Source organism: Prionailurus bengalensis, chromosome D3 (genome assembly GCF_016509475.1).
Source record: "Prionailurus bengalensis isolate Pbe53 chromosome D3, Fcat_Pben_1.1_paternal_pri, whole genome shotgun sequence".
Lineage (NCBI taxonomy): Eukaryota > Metazoa > Chordata > Mammalia > Carnivora > Felidae > Prionailurus > Prionailurus bengalensis.
The window spans coordinates 27,455,243-27,475,955 of record NC_057356.1 but is presented as its reverse complement, the minus strand read 5'-3'; the positions used below and the strand labels follow the sequence as shown (position 1 = coordinate 27,475,955).

Below are 20,713 nucleotides of genomic sequence, written 5' to 3'. Positions count from 1 at the left end.
GGAGGGGAAGGGGAAAAATGTTACAAAGAGTGAGAGGCAAACCATAAAAGAGACTCTTAAATACTGAGAACTGAGGGTTGGTGGGGGAGAGGGGAAAGTGGGTGATGGGCATTGAGGAGGGCGCTTGTTGGGATGAGCACTAGGTGTTGTATGGAAACCAATTTGACAATAAGTTACATTAAAAATATAATAAAATAACAAAACCCAATTTCAATGATTGTAACATGAATACCTTTATTATATCATTTTAAATTTATAAATCTTGAAATTTGTATACACTGTTATAAATAAATGATTTGTCTTGTACTTATGGGAAATGTTCAGAAAGTTTTAATAACTACTTTGAATTTGTTCCTTCCATTTTATATAGATGTCTAGAAATGTATTATATTAAGTCAAAATCTAGCATCAGAAAAAAACATGTTACCTTAATTTATCTTTAATTATAGACCCATCCTCTATATTCTATTTATCATTATTGCCAATCCTGCTAGGTAAGCTATTACTTGGATTACAATATATTTTAAAATGACTTTTGTTTTAATTTTATTTCTTAGAAAACTGGTTCAAATTGCAAACCTAAACTGATTAACTTATGATCAAAGAAATTCTATTGTTTTTAAACATATCCTTTTTTGTTATGTCTGAAACAAATCAACTCCTTACTGCTCCCCAAAAATATGATTCTATGTAGGAATATTAAAAAAAAACAACAAAGTTTCACATATTTCCTGAATCTATTTAAAGATAGTTTTAAGGGAAGAGAGAGAAAAAAAGTTATCTGTTTTCAAGAAAGACACAATAGCTTCATTTTAACAAATTACCCAGGACCCTTTTGATTACAGTCCAGTTAACAATAACGTCCCACTTGGAACATACACAAGAGAATGAATTAGTCAGAAGTGCTAATAGAGCTCTTCATTTTGCTTCCTTGTGGAAAAAGTGACAAAACATTTTGATGTTCCTAAGCTGTCAACTCTTAAAGCAAAAGGCTCTCCTCATTACATCTCTACCAGAGATACATTTCAAATTTCCACCCCAGTCCAAAGAGTAATCGATACTACATACATGTTATTTCTTTCATACAAAATTTTAATTAACACAAATAAATCCCCATTTAATTTTGCCTCTTTTTTTTTTAGAGCTTTGCTGTTCTTTAAGAACTAAGTGTTTCAAAAAGGTATTATTTTCCAAGTATAATCTACCTGTGCACGTGACTAACGTCCAACCACTACACTGAGTACAGTAACTTGCTCAGAACACCAAGTGTTCAGGCATGGTCCATCATAAAGTCACTGTAACACATTTCAAAGGTGGATTGCAAGACAAAACCCTCACAGCCCATTTTCCTGCCTGGAAAATAGAAGGGTCATGTTCAGTCAGTGGTAGTATTGCCCAAAGCATGCGCCACTCTGAACCCTCATGTCTAACCAATAATGATTATAATTTAAAACTGCATCAAGGAAAGTATCGCAGAAGGACAGCTTAAAAAGGAAAAATAAGTTCACAAATGGTGGCTTTCAACAAGTCATCAGGCTCTCTTCTGTGGGTCACAGGTAAAAGAGACGGCTTGCCAGGGAATAGTGTGGTTCTTGGTGGATACTCTGGCCCACAAGATAAGCCAGTTTATGGGCATAGTGACAAGGAGCAGGGACTCGAATGACACCCTTTAGTGGGAAGAAGAACAACAACAACAAAAAATTAAGCTTCTCTCTCCTTTCCCTAAATGTAACTTTTCAGAGATACCAATTCAAAGGTTCAGAAAGTATAGATTTAATTTCAAACAATTTTACAGATCTATAGGAAAATCCATATCAAAAAAAGTACTTACTGACAAATTATAATACATGTGGCATAGTCTGTAAGTTAGACACTGTATTCCATCTGGGGTGAAGTGAACAGTGTCATGGATAACATTATAGTGAGTGGGAGTGACAGTACCATCTTTCACAGACTGGCTCACGATAAAAAAGTCATACCTGGAATCACACAACACAGGAATACAGCATGTCAGCTTATTTTCAGAAAGAAAAAACAACATAGCAAACCTAGTATCTGACGTGACATGAATGGACAGAAATCCATTCTATGGACAAATTTCCTTTACATTTAGAAGCCTGCCTGACTGTTGAGCAATGATTGGGGAAAGCAAGTCTACAAAGGGCAGTGCAACCATCAATACAAGCAAACAAGTAATAATGCTCTCATGATTTCTACAAAAGCATCTGTGCTAATGCCTAGATGCAGAAACTTGAAGTTGGCATGTTGGATACGATCGTAGGGACACTGAGTTTAGAGTTCCAGGGATGAACACCTTCTCCTCTTCCCAGAAAGTCACCAGAATCCATTCAAAGTCCCCAATGATAGAAATGGCAAGGTTCATCAACTTCTTGTAGCTCACGGGTTTTTATGTGTACTATGTTCTGCTTGGTGTTGATCTTACTTTCTTTCCACTTGCTTTTCTCTTCATTCTTTTCCTGCCCTCTCCTAGATTGATCGATGTTTGCCCTTCCTTAATCTTACTATGTTTCTCCCTGTCTGATGCTATGAAGGTCCTGTTTGTTTCCCATTCAGGGTTCTGCATAGTTCTTTCATTTGGCAGAATGGATGAGTCTCCATTTGACCAGGAGTCCTGCCATCCTTCCCAACAACTGAAGAATCTCAGAATGGTAAGCATATTTAAATTCTAGGAGAAGACAACTGAAGACAGAAACCTCTATAATTCCATGTGTATCTGTTTATATAATTTTTTCACCATCTTTAGGTCAATTCTTTCTCCTCCAAACCATGCAAACCCTTTTTTAGAAGAAAAAAAAATAACATTTCTGTTTGAATAAAAGGGAACCTTTATTTAAATAAATAAAAGAATGGCTTACCATTGCCTCTTGGTCACCTCCACATCAATAACCGTTCCTGGAAGTGGATTTTGAAGTCTTCCTTGATACTCAGCAAAAAATCTGGTATTTATTCGTTTCTTCACCACAACGACAGTTAGTCGGACCCTTAAGAGTTACGACTGGTGTCACTAGATGTGCCCCGTAATCTCAGAAGCATTCAGAGGTTGAAACACCACACAGACAGGATTAAGAAGAATCTGCAAAAGACTGCTCCCCACACACCCCAGTTTTACGGTCCTAGTTCTGTGTGCCCGACTCAAGCAGTAAAAGAGGTTCCTATTCACAGCCACCCACATCATAGGGGGAGGAACTTCTTCACAAGGTCAGGACCCCTCCTACCTATGCTGGGCACCAGTGTTCACCCACAAACAGATGAGGCCAGAGGAGGCAGTTGAGAGGAATTCTCCAGCCCTCGACTGACACAACTCCAGAAGAAAGGAGTTCCATAAACACGAACCATCGACCAGCTATGATCATGGATTTTAATGAATATCTGAGGTTAAGAAGCCCCCGCTACATGAAGGGTGGCAGGGAGATTAGGAAAAAGGAAAGTTCATGGGGGCTCCAAAGGAAGAACACAATCTGGAATGTTTCAGTTCTGCTCTGCACTCTTGACTTGGGTGTGGAGCAGAATGTCAAAGAATCTGCATTTTACAACTTATATACTTAGACTCGTCGCCGTAAACAGATTTTAAGGAGGACCGAATCTGTGGTACTTCGTGTTCAATCAGTGCTTGAAGCTGACCGTCCCCCACTCCATCCCGATACACAATGACGGATTGTGGCAGAAATAGATTATGTTTATACCAGAGCTTCAGGGCAGCTGAAAGGAAACGAGAAACACGGATAAATAGACAGTAACTGGGAACAAACTGGCCACTGCTATTTGTAACAACTCCTAGGTTCAGTTTTTCAACACTGTAGCCTCCAGGACACTTTCACAGCTTTTAGGCCTTCAGGCTAGCTCAGGGTTTCTCAACAGCACCACTACTGAAATACTGAGCCAGGTAATTCTTTGTGGTGGTGACGGTAGGCGTGTTGTTGTCTTCTGCATCATTCCTGGTCTCTACCCACTAACTAGATGCCAGTAGCACTTCCATCCCAGTTGTGACAACCAAGAGTGTCTTTAGGCATTGCCAAAAATCTCCTGGGGGATAATCTCTCCACTAATGGCCAACTAGTATATACAACTATAAAGTCAGGCACTCCAACCTCCAGGGGACACTGACCTTCCAAGCAGGCTTTCAGCCCACTCACAAGCTCCTGCCCCGCTTCTTGGAAGACACACTGAGAGAACCACCTGTTTGGAGAAACATAAGCCATTAGTTTGGCAAACAGGATCCTTAAAATTTCATCATTTTGATGCAGAGTTAATCTAGGACTTCCAAAAAAAAAAAAAAGTCACTATCAGTAGCTGAGGATCCATTTGAGGATCCATTCTTTCTTTTTAAAAAAAATTTTTTTTTCAACGTTTATTTATTTTTGGGACAGAGAGAGACAGAGCATGAACGGGGCAGGGGCAGAGAGAGAGGGAGACACAGAATTGGAAGCAGGCTCCAGGCTCTGAGCCATCAGCCCAGAGCCTGACGCGGGGCTCGAACTCACGGACCGCGAGATCGTGACCTGGCTGAAGTCGGACGCTTAACCGACTGCGCCACCCAGGCGCCCCAGAGGATCCATTCTTTCATTTCCCTGCAGAGATCAAAGCATTAGTCTCTTCTGGTATCTTAGGCATTTAATAAGATTCTGAATGTACACAAATAGTGATATAGAATGGAAGCATTGATTAACATTGCTACAAATTATTCATACTTTCAAAGTGCTGACTACTGCTATCTCACCCACTGGTGGACACCACAAAATAAACAGACTGTTTTCCTGGAGATTCCTGCTTCCAGGCTGATGCCTTAAACAATGGTTCATCCATAATAATCTGCTTTGAAGGAGCAATCTGCTTTGGAATGGTAATAGCTACTTGACCGTGTCCCAATAGATCAATAGTTGTCTCAACGTTATTGTTTTTTCTTTTGTAAATATTTTGAGAGAGAGAGGCAGAGAGAGGCAGAGAGATAATCCTAATCAAGCTCCCCATTCACGAACCATGAGATAATGACCTGAGCCAAAATCAAGAGTCAGATAATTAACCAAATGAGCCACCCAGGCACCTCTGGTCTCAGTATTCTATCCCCTGTGATTTAATTAGTTCAAAGTATTACAATGACTTGACATGATACAACGTATTTGTTTGTCTGCCTCTTTTTCGGTATTTACATTCTATGAGAAGAGATGATGCTTTTGGGCACATTTTCACTGTTCTTTTCGCAGCATTTGAACATAGCAAGTGCTCAAAAAGCTCTCTGAACCAGGGACACTGGGTGGCTCTGTCAGTTGAGCATCTGACTCCTGGTTTTGGTTCAGATCATGATCTCACAGTTCACGGTTTCAAGCCCCGTGTCAGGCTCTGCACTGACAGTATGGAGCCTGCCTGGGATTCTCTCTCCCTCTCTCTGCCCCTCTTCTGCTCACTCTCTCTCTGTCTCTCTCAAAATAAAATTTTAAAAATTATCTATGAACTGAATGAAAGCTTAATTTCCTCCCCATTATTTTCAAATTCCCTTCCCCACACAAAAAAGCAAAACAATGTTACTGTATGGAAATAGAGTATGACTGGGAAAAAAATGGTCATTTATGAAAATAAAGATGAATCCTCAAAAGAAAACTCTCGAATTATACCTAGTGGGTCACATTCATCATTAAACATAGCAGTGATTTGTGACGGTCATACATGTCCTAATGCTCAGGAAACTATAAAGTGTGTGCAAACTCATCTAAAGGTGGATTCTATTCTAAGCCCAGAAAACAGAAGTGTTCCTGGAGCAAAGGAGAAGCACGGGGTATGGAAGCAGGTCTTCTTTGGCAGGTGCATTACATATGAACGTATGAAGACAACATCCCATATCTATGTGCTACTGGTTGCATTCCTAGTTGGTCTTCCCCATGTACACACTCAGTTCTTTCCTGTGGCTGATGGTCCCATGCCGAGACCCACTGATAAGAGCCTTTGGTAGGCAGAATCCTACCTGTCCTAATCCCCAGGACTGTGACTATCAGGAGATATTGCCCCGTGATTATGTCCTGTGACACAGTTGACTTTATGATAAGGAGATTTTCCAGATGGACTGTATCTAATCTCATGAGCCCCTTTAAAAGCAGAGAGTTTTCTCTAGCTGATGGCAGAGGAGAAGGAGAGGTTTGAAGCAGAACAAGGATTCAAGGTGCCCTGGGGGATCAGGGCGTGTAAGAAGGAATGTGGATGAAATGCTAGGAATGGAGACTGGCCGGCAGGTGGCAGCCAGCAAGAAAATGAGGACCTCTGTCCTTGGTCTACAAAAAAAATGAATTCTGCCAAAAGGACGTGCCCTTGGATTCTCCAGACCAGAATGTGGCTTGGCTGACACTTTAACCTCTGCCGTATGAGGACCTGAGAGCCACGTGGTGCCAGATGGCTGACCCACAGACCTGTGTGCAGACACATGAGTGTCATCTTAAACTGCCATATTTGTCATCATTTGTTATGCAGCTATAGAAAAATCATACAGAGGCTTCCACACAAAATGTTTTTGGAGCATAACCTTGCCAGAAGAGGAGCAGTACAAGGTGGCTAAGAACACATTGTCTGTGGACCTTGCTAAGGAGCATTAGTTACGCCCACTCTCCTGCTTCTCCAGCCAGCTGCCAACTGAACCATGTCTGCCAGAGCCCACTCACTGTGTTAATTCCTGATTGACGCTGGACACGAAGCCTGCAATGGACTTCCGTCGATTTACAATATCGTGGAAACAGTCAATACCGACGAACATTGCATTCCGTAACTGAAAGGTTTAAGAAGGGAGTCCATTGAGTTAGGACAAAACGTGAGCAAAATTAAGCAATTACATGTTAAAGAGAGTCAAATACAGTCTTAGCAAATTCAATGAAACAACTGAAATAAAGAGAAGGCAAAGAAATCCAACATACTCCTGTTTCCACCTTCCAGAGGGCTCCTCCCATCTTGCAGTTCATCTGCTGGGCAATCTTTGTAGCAATGGTCATCAGCGTCTGGGGTTTGTCTAAGGTCCGTGCCACCACACACTGGCTTGGGATGGGGCAATTGACGCACAGGTATTTTTTAATGCCATCATACAGGTCTTTCCTGTCACTGGACAGCACACAAAGGACCTTGAAAGAAAGCAAAGATGAAACTGTCCAAGATGCAACCACAGTGACAGGAGAAATGGACAGGAGAAATATCAAGGAAGATATTTAGGTGGAACACTGATAAAGCAGAGTCCATTTATTCAATAGCTGATCTGTGAAAGGTCTGGAATCCTGTTACATTAAATAATTGTAAAGTGTGTAGAAGAGAGTCTGGGAGCCAGGCACAGGCGATACGCATCGATTGTTTGAACTTGCAAAGTCTGTACATCCTGGTTATTCTGTTTCTAGGAGTTTATCATGAAGTTATCAAGGAAGGGTTAAAACACAGATTGAAGCATACCATTCTCAGGACAGTCACCACTTCCAGTTGCAGACTATGTGAGAAGCACTTGCCAAGCATTGTACTCAACTCAATTAATTCCTCAACAACCTACTGAGATGAATACTAGTATCCCTATCTTATCTCCAAGCAAACATGCTCAGGAGTTATGGGAACCACCAGATTCGCAGGCAGCAGAGCAAGGTTTCCTACATGTGCTCAAGCCTCCAGCAGGACACAGAGCCATGAGGAAGAGCCATTACTGCTTGCTGGTTTCTGACTATAATGGGAAAATCCTCAATATATTATTTTTACCATGATGATGCCTTCAGCAAGATTTTTTTGGCAAATATCCTTGATCAGATTAGGGAAATTGTTTAATGTTTATTTTGACAGAGACAGAGAACAGGGGAGGGGCAGAGAGAGGGAGACCCAGAATCCAAAGCTGTCTCCATGCTCTGAGCTGTCAGCACAGAACCTGACATGGGGCTCGAACTCCTGAACCATGAGATCATGACCTGAGCCAAAGTTGGATGCTCAACTGACTGAGCCACCCAGGCACCCCAGGAAATTCTTATTCTAGATAAAATGAGTTTTTCTTTTCACATAAGAAATGTGGAATTCTATCAAATGCATTATCTGCATTTTTTTCAGTTGCAATAATTTTTCCTGTAATTCACAATACTAACCAGCTAATTACTTCTCTTTTTCTAAAAACTGAATTTCAAGTTTTCAGATCTACTAGCACCCCCCTGGACCATGGTGTTCTCCTAATATTTTTTTAGCCTCCAAGGAATCTTAATCATGAACTCTCCTTGTTCTTAATGTTGTCAAGTCTCTTTTGGCCTCTTTTCTTCACACTTGACAACCTCAAGTTTTAATATTCTTGGCTTCAGATTTGTTGTTCTGTTTACTTTCTGCTTTTTGTTATTTCCTCCTACTTTATTTTGGTTCATTCTGTTCTTAGTGCATTAAAATTTAGACTTCATTCCCAATGCATTCACCAAGGGCCAGGAGTCCCCCATTGTTATTAGTTTGCTGTTTTATACAGGTCTTGATACATACTACTTATACGGTCTAAGCTTTTTTTTTTTTAACTTCCATTAATATTCTTCTTTTTTTAAGAAAAAAAAGTTTATTTTGAGAAGAGTGTGTGGGAGGGGCAGAGAGAGAAAGCATTCAAACAGGCTCTGTCTTGCACTGTCAGCATGGAGCCTGATGCAGAGCTCAGACTCACAAACCTTGAGATCATGACCTGAGCCAAAATCAATTGGATGTTTAACCAACTGAGCCACCCAGGTGCCCTTCCATTGATATTATTCTAATATAATTGCTACTTACAAGTAATTCTTCAGTTTTTAAATGTACATGGACTAATGATTTCTACTTGCAGTGGACTGTAGTCACTGTGTGTTTTTGATAGTAATGTCAGTCCTTCATTATTGGCTTAGGATTTCTCCATGTCCATTGGGATCACTTAAGTATAAAGCTGAACTAACTTACAGATACATTTTGAAAAGCACCTAATCTTTTGGGTACAGATTACACACACACACACACACACACACACACACACACACACACATTTCCCTCTTTATATGTATATATTTATATATTATCTGGTAAGTCAGGCTTTTAAATATGAGTTTAAAATCTTCTAGATTCTAATTTTTATGTGATTATTTCTGAGTTTTCTGAGAGTGGTCAGCAAACATTGTCTCCTACAACCAGCTTCTGGAGTAGCATGGACCTGTCTCCTCCTGGGGAGAACTTTTTCAAGCTTATGAAAATATAGGGGCATGCCTGTTTAGAGCTCAGCCAGTTTAACAAGGCCATAAAGTTAACAGCAATAAAAAGGAATGAAATCTTGCCATTCTCAACTATGTGGATGGAACTAGAGGGTATTACACTAAGTGAAGTCAGAGAAAGACAAACATCATATGACTTCACTTGTATGAGAACATTAAGATACAAAACAGATGAACATAAGGGAAGGGAAACAAAAATATAAAAACAGGGAGGGGGACAAAAACATAAGAGACTCTTAAATATGGAGAACAAACAGGGTTGCTGGAGGGGTTGTGGGAGGGGGGATGGGCTAAACAGGTAAGGGGCATTAAGGAATCTACTCCTGAAATCATTGTGGCACTAACTTGGATGCAAATTTAAAAAAATAAATAAAAATTTTTAAAAAAGATTTACAGAGTTAAGATAGGAGAGAAGTAGAGAGATGATCCCAGCAAGTGGGGATGCTTTCTCCCAAAGTGTCTGCCCACCCTCTGAAAGGTTGGAGACTATGAACAGACAGCCCGAGAGAGAGAGGAGGACAGAAATTGAAGGCAGTGCCCTGTCAAGGAAAGAGTACTAGAGATAGATTTTGAGTCTTTCCCACTCAAAACTAAACAGATGAGCTTTAGAACACTACATATTAAGGTGTGAAGCCACGGGAATGTTCAAGCTGATAGTTGTACCAATGTACACACCCACCATTTTGGAAAAGTGATAAGTAGCATCTAATGACAAGGGACCTTTCTACTCCAAGGTAAATTGCCAACAGAAATGCATGTGCACAAAAGACATGTACTAAAGTATGCAAAACAGTACTCTAGATCATAGCAAAACTAGAGACATTCCACACGTCCATCAAGAATAGAATGGGTTAAGTGGAAAAAAAAATGGGATACTACTAGAGCAAGAGAGCAAATAAACCACAGCTATATCCCACTAAAGGCGAAGCTCAAGGTTGAACAAAAAGAAAAACAGACCAAAAAGACTATGTAGGGACACCTGGGTGGCTCAGTTGGCTAAGCGTCTGACCTCAACTCAGATCATGGTCTCGCAGTTCATGAGTTCAAACCCCGCTTCGGGCTCTATGCTGTCAGTTCAGAGGCTGGAGCCTGCTTCGGATTCTGTGTCTCCCTCTCACTCTGCCCCTCCCCCCCTTCCCAAAAATAAACATTAAAAAAAGGACTATATGGTGGACTCTTTAGGGGCAAAATTCAAACAAACACAACACGAAGCTCTGGTGACAGCAGTCGGGGGTGGATAGTAGATGCATTAGGAGAACAGTAAGCATAAAGGAAACAGTCTACTTCACTGGAGGGTAAAAGATTATAATCCATTAAATGAGAATCCATGAGTCCATGTTTACATAAGTAAATAAATACATACTGGCACGAGTCAAGAAGAATGGAAAGGTTTTCCTAATAGAAAAACAACTAACAAACACAGAAGAGATGCCAAAAGCATAAAAAGCACTGACTGGGGAGCACCATAATAAGCACTATTTCAGGCACAAATCATCAATGGATGCTAGAACTGGGGAGTGAAACCACCGAGAAACAGGAAATGTGCATGGTGTCAAAATGTCTCCCCCCAATTAACTGATTAATTACAAGGGGGGGGGAATTGTCACTTTAAAAATGGGGAAAACTACCAGACCTCATCTTCAATCAGATGATCCAAATTAAAATTACAAGTCAACACCACATGCTCCCAAACATGATGAGTTGAAAACAAGATGGTGTGGCTTCTGTGGTAATCCTGCAAGAGCACGTGACCTGACTCCAGCTGCAAAGAAACGGGCAAAGTCATACTGAGGACTGTTCTACAAAATAACTGACCAGCATACTTTCAGAATGTCAAGGCCATAGATCTCGAAGGCAGACCAAAAAAATCTTCCAGATTAAAAGTAGACTAAAAAGACACGGCCATCAGATGCCTCAGGTGATTTGGGACACTTTGGGTGGCTCAGTTGGTTTAATGTCTGACTCTTGATTTGGGCTCAGGTCATGATCTCACAGTTCATGGGATCAAACCCCATGTCAGGCTCAGCACTAGCAGCAAGGAGCCTGCTTGAGATTCTCTCTCTTTCTCTCCGTCCCTCCCCCGGTTGTGTTCTTTCTGGAAAATAAATACATTAATTTAAAACAAAATAAATTCTTAAATGCCTCAGGTGATCCTAGAAGGACCCAATAATTTGGTTTCCTATAAAGGAGATGGTTGGTAGAATCAGAATTAGGCGGGTAGATGGATGAATGGCTCAGGAAAACACACATACTGTTAATAATGACACACATGCATAAATGGACATATGTGTGTATGTTCTGTACATAAGGAGAGGGAGAGAATGATTTGCAGAAAAGGGGGTAGGTAGATGGAAAGGAGAGGGAGAGAGAACAATTATATGGATGTGTTAGAATGTATTATTTGTGGAATCCAGATGATGGCTGTAGAGAGCTTAGTACTGCCTTTGCAACTCTTCCTGTAAGTCTGAAATTGCATTAAAATATAAAGTTAAAAGAACTTAAGGTTCTTGGGGCGCCTGGGTGGCGCAGTCGGTTAAGCGTCCGACTTCAGCCAGGTCACGATCTCGCGGTCCGTGAGTTCGAGCCCCGCGTCAGGCTCTGGGCTGATGGCTCGGAGCCTGGAGCCTGTTTCCGATTCTGTGTCTCCCTCTCTCTCTCTCTCTGCCCCTCCCCCGTTCATGCTCTGTCTCTCTCTGTCCCCAAAAAAAAAAAAATAAAAAAAAAATAAAAAAAAGAACTTAAGGTTCTAAATATTCATGAGAACAGAAACTGGAAGTTTCAGATTGATGTGTAATGGTTATTTGGAAAAGGAACACAGTAAGGTTCTCTGTTTAAAATAATGGGGACAATGTTTCCAGTTGGCACTTTTTACTGCAAATGTTTAATTTTCAGGAACCAGTTATTACAGGTGAGTGAATGTATTTTTATTCTTTTAGCCTTAAGTTTTTAACAAAATCCTAGATTTGTTTTTCACAGGAAGGAAATCAAACCAAAGAAATCCCCATAGCTTGAACACACTTTTATTTCCTGTTACTGCCTTACTCTTCCAACTCACACATTTATAGGAATTTAATTATTCAAACACTTGTGCTTCCTCACCATGCCTTGTTTAAACCAGTGAGCTATAGGGGGTTATCTGTATACACCATAAGGAGAATATATTCCCAAACTATCTGTGAATTGTTGGTAGTGTTACCACCAGTCCATATTGCATATCTGTGACGTTAAAATTTTATTTTAGATGTAATATAAATCTGTAGCTTGATGTCCTCTGGCCCCCCCACCTTACTGCCACACTGCTTTGAGATTTGTTAGCCGCATGGCTTCACCCCTGTTCACATACATGAATTCCCTCTCTACTCGATCTATGGAGATTTCCATTTGCACTTAAAGACCACTTTACACATAATTGTCAATCCTTGTGTTATGTGGTCATCCCCAATTGTGTGGCGTGCATAAGAAGGATTGTAGACATGCTCCCCCCAACTCCATCTGACAGAATACCTTACAATATTGAAGGAGCTACCTTGAGTAGAAGATACTGTTCCAAAAGAGGAGAGAATACGTGAACTAGAAGATAAAGCAAAAAAGCAAAGTTAGGACAAATGACTCAAAGTGGGACAAGATCCCATTCAAGGGATAAAGACATATTTTAAGACATTCCCACAATTAAAAAGGCAGTCTTGAGCTTTTCAGGCAGATGCTAAATGAGCAACGAAATTCCTGTTTAGAGGATTTAAACAACTACCAAGGTTCTTCAACTCTGATTCTAACAAATGGAAACACTATGCTTTGCTGATTCCCAATGAAGGCTTCCAGCTGAGGATCTAAGGCTGCAACACTGAAGAACAGAACAAAACACAGCACTCAACAAGGAACAGGAAGCAATACACAAAATTTAAGTACAATAGGATTTCAAAAATGAGACCTTTCATTTAAGAATGCGTATGGCTCATACAAGGTAGGCTTCAGAGTAGCCTAAAAGCCTCCATAGTAGAAACTAAAAAGAGAAAAGTCTACCCTTTCTGTAAAGGACAATAGGAGAAACATCCTGGTTTCATGATCAAGAAACAAAGATCCCTTTAAAGATCATCCTGGAGGAGGAAGAAGGAATGCAAGATGGATTAGGAGAAAGAACCCCAGGAACGAAGAAGAAAAAAGTTGCCTTAGTAATTCAGATACAACATAATGACAACTTAGTCTAAGACACTGGATGGAGAAAAGGTAAGGAAAAGTCCTCAGAAAAATACCAAAGTAGAGAACACATGCTGGACTAGAACGAGATCATGGACTTCAAAGGATACAGCTGGGGGTGGAGACAGGATGAATGTGATTACCATAATCCACCTTACTTTACATTTATATGGTGGTTTTCAGTTTGCGAGATGTTTTTTCATTTTTTAAGGATTGAGACAGAGACAGAGAGAGAGAGAGACAGAGAGAGAGAGAGAGAGAGAGAGAGAGAGAGAGAGAGAGAGCACGCGCACACAAGTGGGGGAGAGGCAGAGAGAGAGAGGAAGAGAGAGAACCCCAAGCAGGCTCAGAGCTGTCAGTGTAGAGCCCAGCATGGGGTTCAATCCCATGAACTGTGAGATCATAATCTAAGCCAAAACCAAGAGTCAGACACTTAACTGACTGAACCATCCAGGTGCCTCTGTGAGATTTTAAAAAATAATAATTCCAAGTTCTCAAGCCTGAAAGAATTATTATAACATGGTAACATTACCTAGTGGCTAAAACCCAACATTACCTAGTGGCTAAAACCCAAAAGGCTGTATTCAGCTACATGAGAGGGGTAAATTTATATTTGTTTGCTAGTTTTGGAAACCACTGGCAACATTTCAAATTTAAAAATACATACAAATGCAGTTTTAGGATAGTCACTAAGTAGTGTGCATATATACATATATAATAGACACTTACCATCTGTGTTTTGGATGACCCATGGTTTTCTAAGGTGGTTGTATAGGATTGGACTGTATCATTTACTTCAAGCCTAGAAAATAAGTATATATACTCTATATTCAACAGGTGACAAATAGTGAACATGGAACATTTTATGCAGCCAATGAAGCATGATATAAGATAAAACAAGATACTATGTTAAGTCAAGTACTTCAGTTGAAAGTTTGTTCTGAAAAATAAGGTCAATTTTTGGCTTCCTCAACATGTATCCCAATAGCCACAAACCATATATCACAAAAGCCTATTTTAATACCTGTTGACTAGAATAGACTTTTTTGTTTACAAACTTTCATTTTGATGAAGTGACTGATTCCTATAACTTAGTATCTTCTGATTCCAATTTTAGATTGATAACTGCTTTTAAATTTTTTTTAATGTTTATTTTTTGAGGGGGGGGAGGGGCAGAGAGAGGGAGACACTGAATCCGAAGCAGGCTCCAGGCTCCAAGCTGTCAGCACAGAGCCTGATGTGGGGCTCAAACTCACAAGCTGTAAGATCATGACCTGAGCCGAAGTCAGGCACTTAACTGACTGAGCCACCCAGGCACCCCTTGCTGACAACTAATTTTTAAATCGGATATAATTTCTGCCGTACTTACATTTTTGCATCTCTCATAGCTATGCCCATGGTGGGTGTAACTTTCCGTAGGCTCTGTAGCAAGGACAAGGCTGCTCCATAATTTCTCCTAGGATATAGCACTAGCCAATGATCTAGTGACTTCACATTGAGTAAAGGTCCACTTCTAGTTTCTTTTGACCAATCTGCAAATTGTGGATGGGAGTTGAACTGGAAGAGAATTCCAAGACAGACAGACAGACATATATACATATATATTTTTTTAATGAAGTTTTATACATCGAAGAGCCTTTCCATCGTAAATTTGTGCTACTTCCTATTGAAACACTACAATTTTAAACTTCAGTCATAACTGAATGATATCTTTTTCCTTAAGATAGAGAGTAATACTGGAATTCCATCATGGGTCATTCTGGGCTGTTTTGGTTCTAGGTAGTTGACTCGTAAGGATGCATTTGGAAGATAATTTTGCCATGAGCAATGTCCACAGTACTAATAAAGATAAAACACAGTTTACTACATGCCAACCACGTTACATGCATTCTCATTGAACATCTGCTTACTGTCTCATAGAGAAAGGACAGGTAACCCAAGAAGAGAGAGTAGTCCCAGGTATTGACCTGAGTGAGTTCCTCTGTGTTATTATTCACCTGACCTCAAATAACTAAATGAGTAAGTGAAACATGGCCACTTTGAAATGGTCTTACCGCTCTGCTTCCTTGAAGAATTCTTACTTCTTTCATAATTCTTCCTGAGAAGGACACGAAGTTGGGGTCAAATTTCAAATCCCAAAGTTGGAGTTCCCTTTGTGCACTCTTATTTCTGAAAGTTAAAATTTCTAAAAATCAATCCAAATGAAATAAGCAAAGGCAATGATCCACTTATAAAATTCTCCTCTAATCTAAAGATGTCTTCTATTGTCCTCTGTGCTGACATGGTACAAAGAAGGTCCCTGGTACCCTGAAATCATGATGTCTTCACTCTCACATTTGCACAGGGTCTTAGGATCTTTCTATATCATTCTCCCCCTCCAGACTTCCCCTAACTTTGCATTGACAGAAAAAAATAGAGTTGTTTCCCCCAAGATATCATTTTCGTCCCAACTGTCACATTTTAGTTGGAGAATCTGAGATGCCAGGGGTTCTATGCAGTCTCCGCTTCAGGACACACACACACACACACACACACACACACAGAAAAATAACACTTACTTTTGTACAATATTCATGAATCTTCGTAATTCATGCTGCCTTTTTTCTGGATCCAACCTTGTATGCATAGCCAAGTCTCTCATCACTCTGTAGTCTTTACGCATTTCATCTGTTAGACCTTTACAAAAAAAAAGTTTAGAAAAGATATAGCTAAAGAAGCAAGAATAGATTTACATGAGAGAGGCCTGGACCACTGTACCTGCAAGAGGAAGAACCAGCATAGAGAATGCAGCCCTGGGCCATATGGAGTATTATGAAAAGCCGGTACTTCTACATCCTAATACCTGGAGCTTAAAAGGGGTGGACTTCTCTGAAGACTGCATAAATCTACAGTACCTGTCAGGTAGCATAGCTCAGGAACCAGCATTATAGGCTCATGGGGCGTGTCCTGTTGGCTCTTTTTCCATTTGCCTTTGCTGACCAAAAGTGGCTGAGTTAGGTCAGTAACCACTAGACCATGTTGCTGCTCAACAGAAACAAGAAAGAACACTGGTGTAACTATCAGTGAAGCCTCAGCAAAGTCACATAAATATGTACAGAAGTGCATTTTGGGGTCACCAACAGAGGCCTGGGGGTGTGCTGGTGATACGGTTTCCTCAGGTTTAAGAACGCATTAAAGATATTCTTAATATTCTCTTAGTTAGACGTCCCACAGATGGCCTCTTTTTTTCTCTCTATCAACACACGTAGCCAAGGAGAGAGGGATTCTTACAGACATTATATTGGGGGTCATTGTACCATCCTTTCACTACATATATGTAAACATATGACAGTCTCTTAGGATCTGTATTTCTCACTACAGCACTGTCTTAAAGATTCCTCAAACATACTTGAGAACTTTCAAGAGGATTCCCAAACGAAGGGGTGGAAAACAAACCCAGTCAACTTTTTAGAGTTGCAATTCCACATCTATTCCCAACATGCCTCCTGCATCATTTCCCCTAAACTCTCAGTCCCTGCTTCCAGGAGGAAGAGATATTTGCCAAGACATCCTACCCCTGGGCTGCAATTTCCATGCCACAAACTGCTTTTACTCTCTAACACACAGCAATGGTTCTTCAAAGATCCTTCCATGCCGATCAGCAAGGTCCTCATCAGTAAGAAGTTTAGCCACATGAATTCTGGTGTTATCTGCCTGCTAAACATCCTGAGAACTCCAAAGGAGTTCCTACCTGAGACAAAACTTCACACATCCAGTGTTCATGGCTCTTTTTCTCTTAAGCTGAACTATTGCTTTTAATTCTTATGATCTCATTGCAGACTATATATGTTTTTTTTTCAACCTTACAGTGGTCTTTAGTTATTTGAAAGACAGCTGGGATTCACCCCCACTTTCCTAGTTCTAGAGTCTTAAGGTCCCAGCTTGTGCAAGTATCTACATGTGTGTAGAATCATGGCATCATTTTAGGGCCTCATCTATCAAAGCCTTTGGACGAGCTATTCTTCCTGTCAAAAACTTTGGGAAACACGCCTCTTATTTCCCATAGCTGCCATGCAACATCCTAGAAGGATCTCCTCCTCCAACATCAACTTCTGCACCTAAACAGGAGTTCTGTGGTCCTTCTTTGCAGCATTATGAAATCTTTTTTGAAGGCCAGGATTGTACTTTCTTTCTAAGGGCTCATCGATGGATTCCAGGATTTTTCTAGATCTCATGACAACAGGACAACTAAATTGCCATCTGTCATTAGACTGAGTTCCCACCAGGGCATCCCAAGACGACTCAAATCATTTCGAATATTTCAGCCCATCTGTTTTTTTTTCTCAATTAAACCTGCTGAAACCACAGTCTTATGTTTCTTTTACATCCAAGGCTCCTGCCTATCAACTCGTGCCAAGAAGGTAGTTTGTCTTCATGTGACAAATCCTCTAATTATTCCCAAACCCACTGCTCTGTGATGCCAGCATGTGTGAATTTACTACAACCTATATATATTTGAACTTCTATGTGCTAGTCGTGGTGTAAGACAGAAGAGGTATTTACAAGGAGCAAAACCAACATTGTCATGCCCTGGTGGAACTCTGTCTACAGAGAGGGGAGAGATTTGTAAAATAACCACTCAAATACAGAATTCCAAATTGGGATAGATGCTATGAAATTCAAGAGCACAACAGAACAGGGGGACCCCACAGAGGCCTGAGGTTTCAGGTTGGTGTGGGGGTGGGGTGGATGTACTCTGGATACCCAGCATGGCTCTTCTCAATCAATGACATTTAAGGTCAAATTTGGAGAATGAACAAACAAATATCAGCCTGGTATCTCCATCTACCACCTCCATCAGAGCCTAAGTCAACCCAAAGTCCCTAATCTCCTCACACCGACTCCCCCGTTGTAGTAAATAACTCTGGCATCCACTCACTTCCTACCTCTCCCACCCTAATTCCGGTCACCATTATCATTGACCTAAAGTGACTTAGCCACCTCCTGACTGATGACTCTGCCTCCCTTTTTACCCACATACAGCCCATTCCTTGTAATTAGACACATATCTGTAAAATAAAATATATCACTTCATCCATCTGTATAACACCTCACAATATCTGATTTGTCTCAGTGGACAGAACTTTATACAATGTGGCCCCCACTTCATCCTCTGATTTCATATCCTACAACCCAAGGATGTCCTCCCCGCAACCATGTGCACTTCTTCACAGAATAATCTAGCCTTGTTTGGGATCTGGATACATCTTGCCCATCTGGAAAGTGGGGCCTTTTCTCATACCAGCTTCTCAGAGCTTTCCATGACTTCCCACTCTGAACCACCAGACACTGTCCATAATACCTCTCAATTTTAATTATCTGGATATATCCCTCATAATCCTTAGAATAGTCTTTTTGTCTGTCTCTCTTCCTGCCATAAGGATGCAAGTTCCTTAAGAACAGACAACTCAGTGGTCTTACCAATGTATACCCAAGATGTGTAATGGGCACTCATTAAGTGCTTTTTTGGATTGAATGAACAAGAACTAAGTATGAAGCACAAGTGAGGATAATGTAATAGCACCATCCCCTTGAAGGGATGCCAGAGGGCTGTATAGCTTTGGTGGTTCCAAGTAGCCATGGTTTGGATTCCAGTATAAAAATACAAGCTGTTTTTTTTAAAAAATATTTATAAGTTCTTTCCATTTGCTACAGATATCTGTAATTCCTTTCTCTCATCTGCCAAAGCTATAAGACTAATCTCGTCAACTACTGTATCTTTGTGCACCAAGCTAAGTTTACTTATGTCTTTGTGAACAAAGATTGAGGAATCCACGAGTTCTGAGATTCAGCACACAGCTGACATCCTTCCAGATGGTAATTAGTCATTTGTTTCTTCTTTTCAAACCAAATTCTATAGGGCTCAAACTTCTATACAAGGAAAGTGTTCATATATGAAGTCTTGCCATATTCTATTTTCTACCCAATTATCCATCAACATGTTTCAAACTACCATAGCCTCTTCTTAGGCCCACATTAGAGGCCATATTGGAGCCATTCTAATCATGTGACATTACCCTCCTATATGAGGCACTCGAATGCATGGATAATAGATCTGTCAAGTTACAATACCTCTAAGGAGAAATTTTATAATAGATTATTATATATGTTATAGGTTAAAAGAGTATGTTATATTATTATAATCTAACATATAAGACTCTATATTGCACATGTATTTTTATGAGACATATTTGACTACATAATAAGAAAAAAATGAGATTTAAATACATGGAAAGACAGGAGATTTCCTACCTCCTTGTAGTAGTCTACAAAGGTGATTTCCTCACCACCTGATTTCTTAAACGTACTTCTGGGAGTCTCCTCCCAATTAATAGCATCCACTCGATAGGTTCTATTGTTATACCTGTGGAATGGTCACAACATATAGTATTATTCCTAACATATTTATGGCATGGGATCATGTAAGAAGTGAGAAGCTTTAAATCCTACAAGAAATTTCAGGATATATCCACTTTAGTAAATTCATATGAGATATAATTCACCTATGTAAGGGTACAATCCAATGGTTTTAGTATATTCAGAGTTGTAAATCCTATATATTTGCCTACCCACCCTATTTCACATGAATTGAATGATACAGTATGTGACCTTTCCTGACAGCCTTCTTCCACTTAGTGTACTATTTTTCAAGGTTTGCCTATGCCGTAGCATGTATTGGTATTTCATTCCTTTTTGTTGCCAAATGACACACTATTTTATGGATATACATTTTTATTTTTCCATTTATTAGTTGGTGAACATTTGAGTTATTAACACCTTTGAGCTATTATGAATAATGAGGTTATGGACATTCATGTATCAATTCTGGTAGACATAGGTTTTCATTTCTCTAGGGTATAAAACTAGGAATAGATTTCTGGCTCATATGGTGACATTATATTTAGCATATTGAGAAAGGACCATCCTGTTTTCCAAAGAGACCACACCATTTTTACTTTTACCAGCAGTATGTGACGGTTGGTTCCAACTTTTTCACATCGTTGCCAACACTTAATCTCTGCCTTTTCAAATTAAGCCATCATAGTATGAACAGGTATTTGCTTGTGGTTTGACTTTGCATTTCCCTGATGGCCAATAATATTGAGTTTCTTTTCATGTGATTATTGGCCATTTGTATATTTTCTTTGGAGGCCTGTCTATTCAGATCCTTTGCCCATTTTTTGAAAGTTGGGTTGAAAAAATAAATAAAAGTTAGGTTCTCTTCTAATTATTGACTTGTAAACATTTCTTACATATGG

The 20,713-nt window shown here is 40.0% G+C and overlaps 1 protein-coding gene across 1 annotated transcript in view; it reads right to left on the bottom strand.

The window, feature by feature from the left end:
• Positions 1-243: 243 nt before the first annotated feature.
• The window catches only part of PIWIL3 (piwi like RNA-mediated gene silencing 3), a 31,015-nt gene continuing 10,545 nt past the window's right edge, over positions 244-20,713 (bottom strand). Inside the window, exons 9-19 of the mRNA XM_043559172.1 lie at positions 19,707-19,818; positions 16,310-16,436; positions 15,974-16,091; positions 15,446-15,584; positions 6,915-7,115; positions 6,666-6,769; positions 4,127-4,197; positions 3,570-3,720; positions 2,877-3,002; positions 1,832-1,979; positions 244-1,667 (exon numbers count right to left, since the gene is read on the bottom strand). Coding sequence (XP_043415107.1) covers positions 1,551-1,667; positions 1,832-1,979; positions 2,877-3,002; positions 3,570-3,720; positions 4,127-4,197; positions 6,666-6,769; positions 6,915-7,115; positions 15,446-15,584; positions 15,974-16,091; positions 16,310-16,436; positions 19,707-19,818 — 1,414 coding nt within the window. The 3' untranslated portion in view covers positions 244-1,550. The remainder of the gene's footprint in view (positions 1,668-1,831; positions 1,980-2,876; positions 3,003-3,569; positions 3,721-4,126; positions 4,198-6,665; positions 6,770-6,914; positions 7,116-15,445; positions 15,585-15,973; positions 16,092-16,309; positions 16,437-19,706; positions 19,819-20,713) is intronic.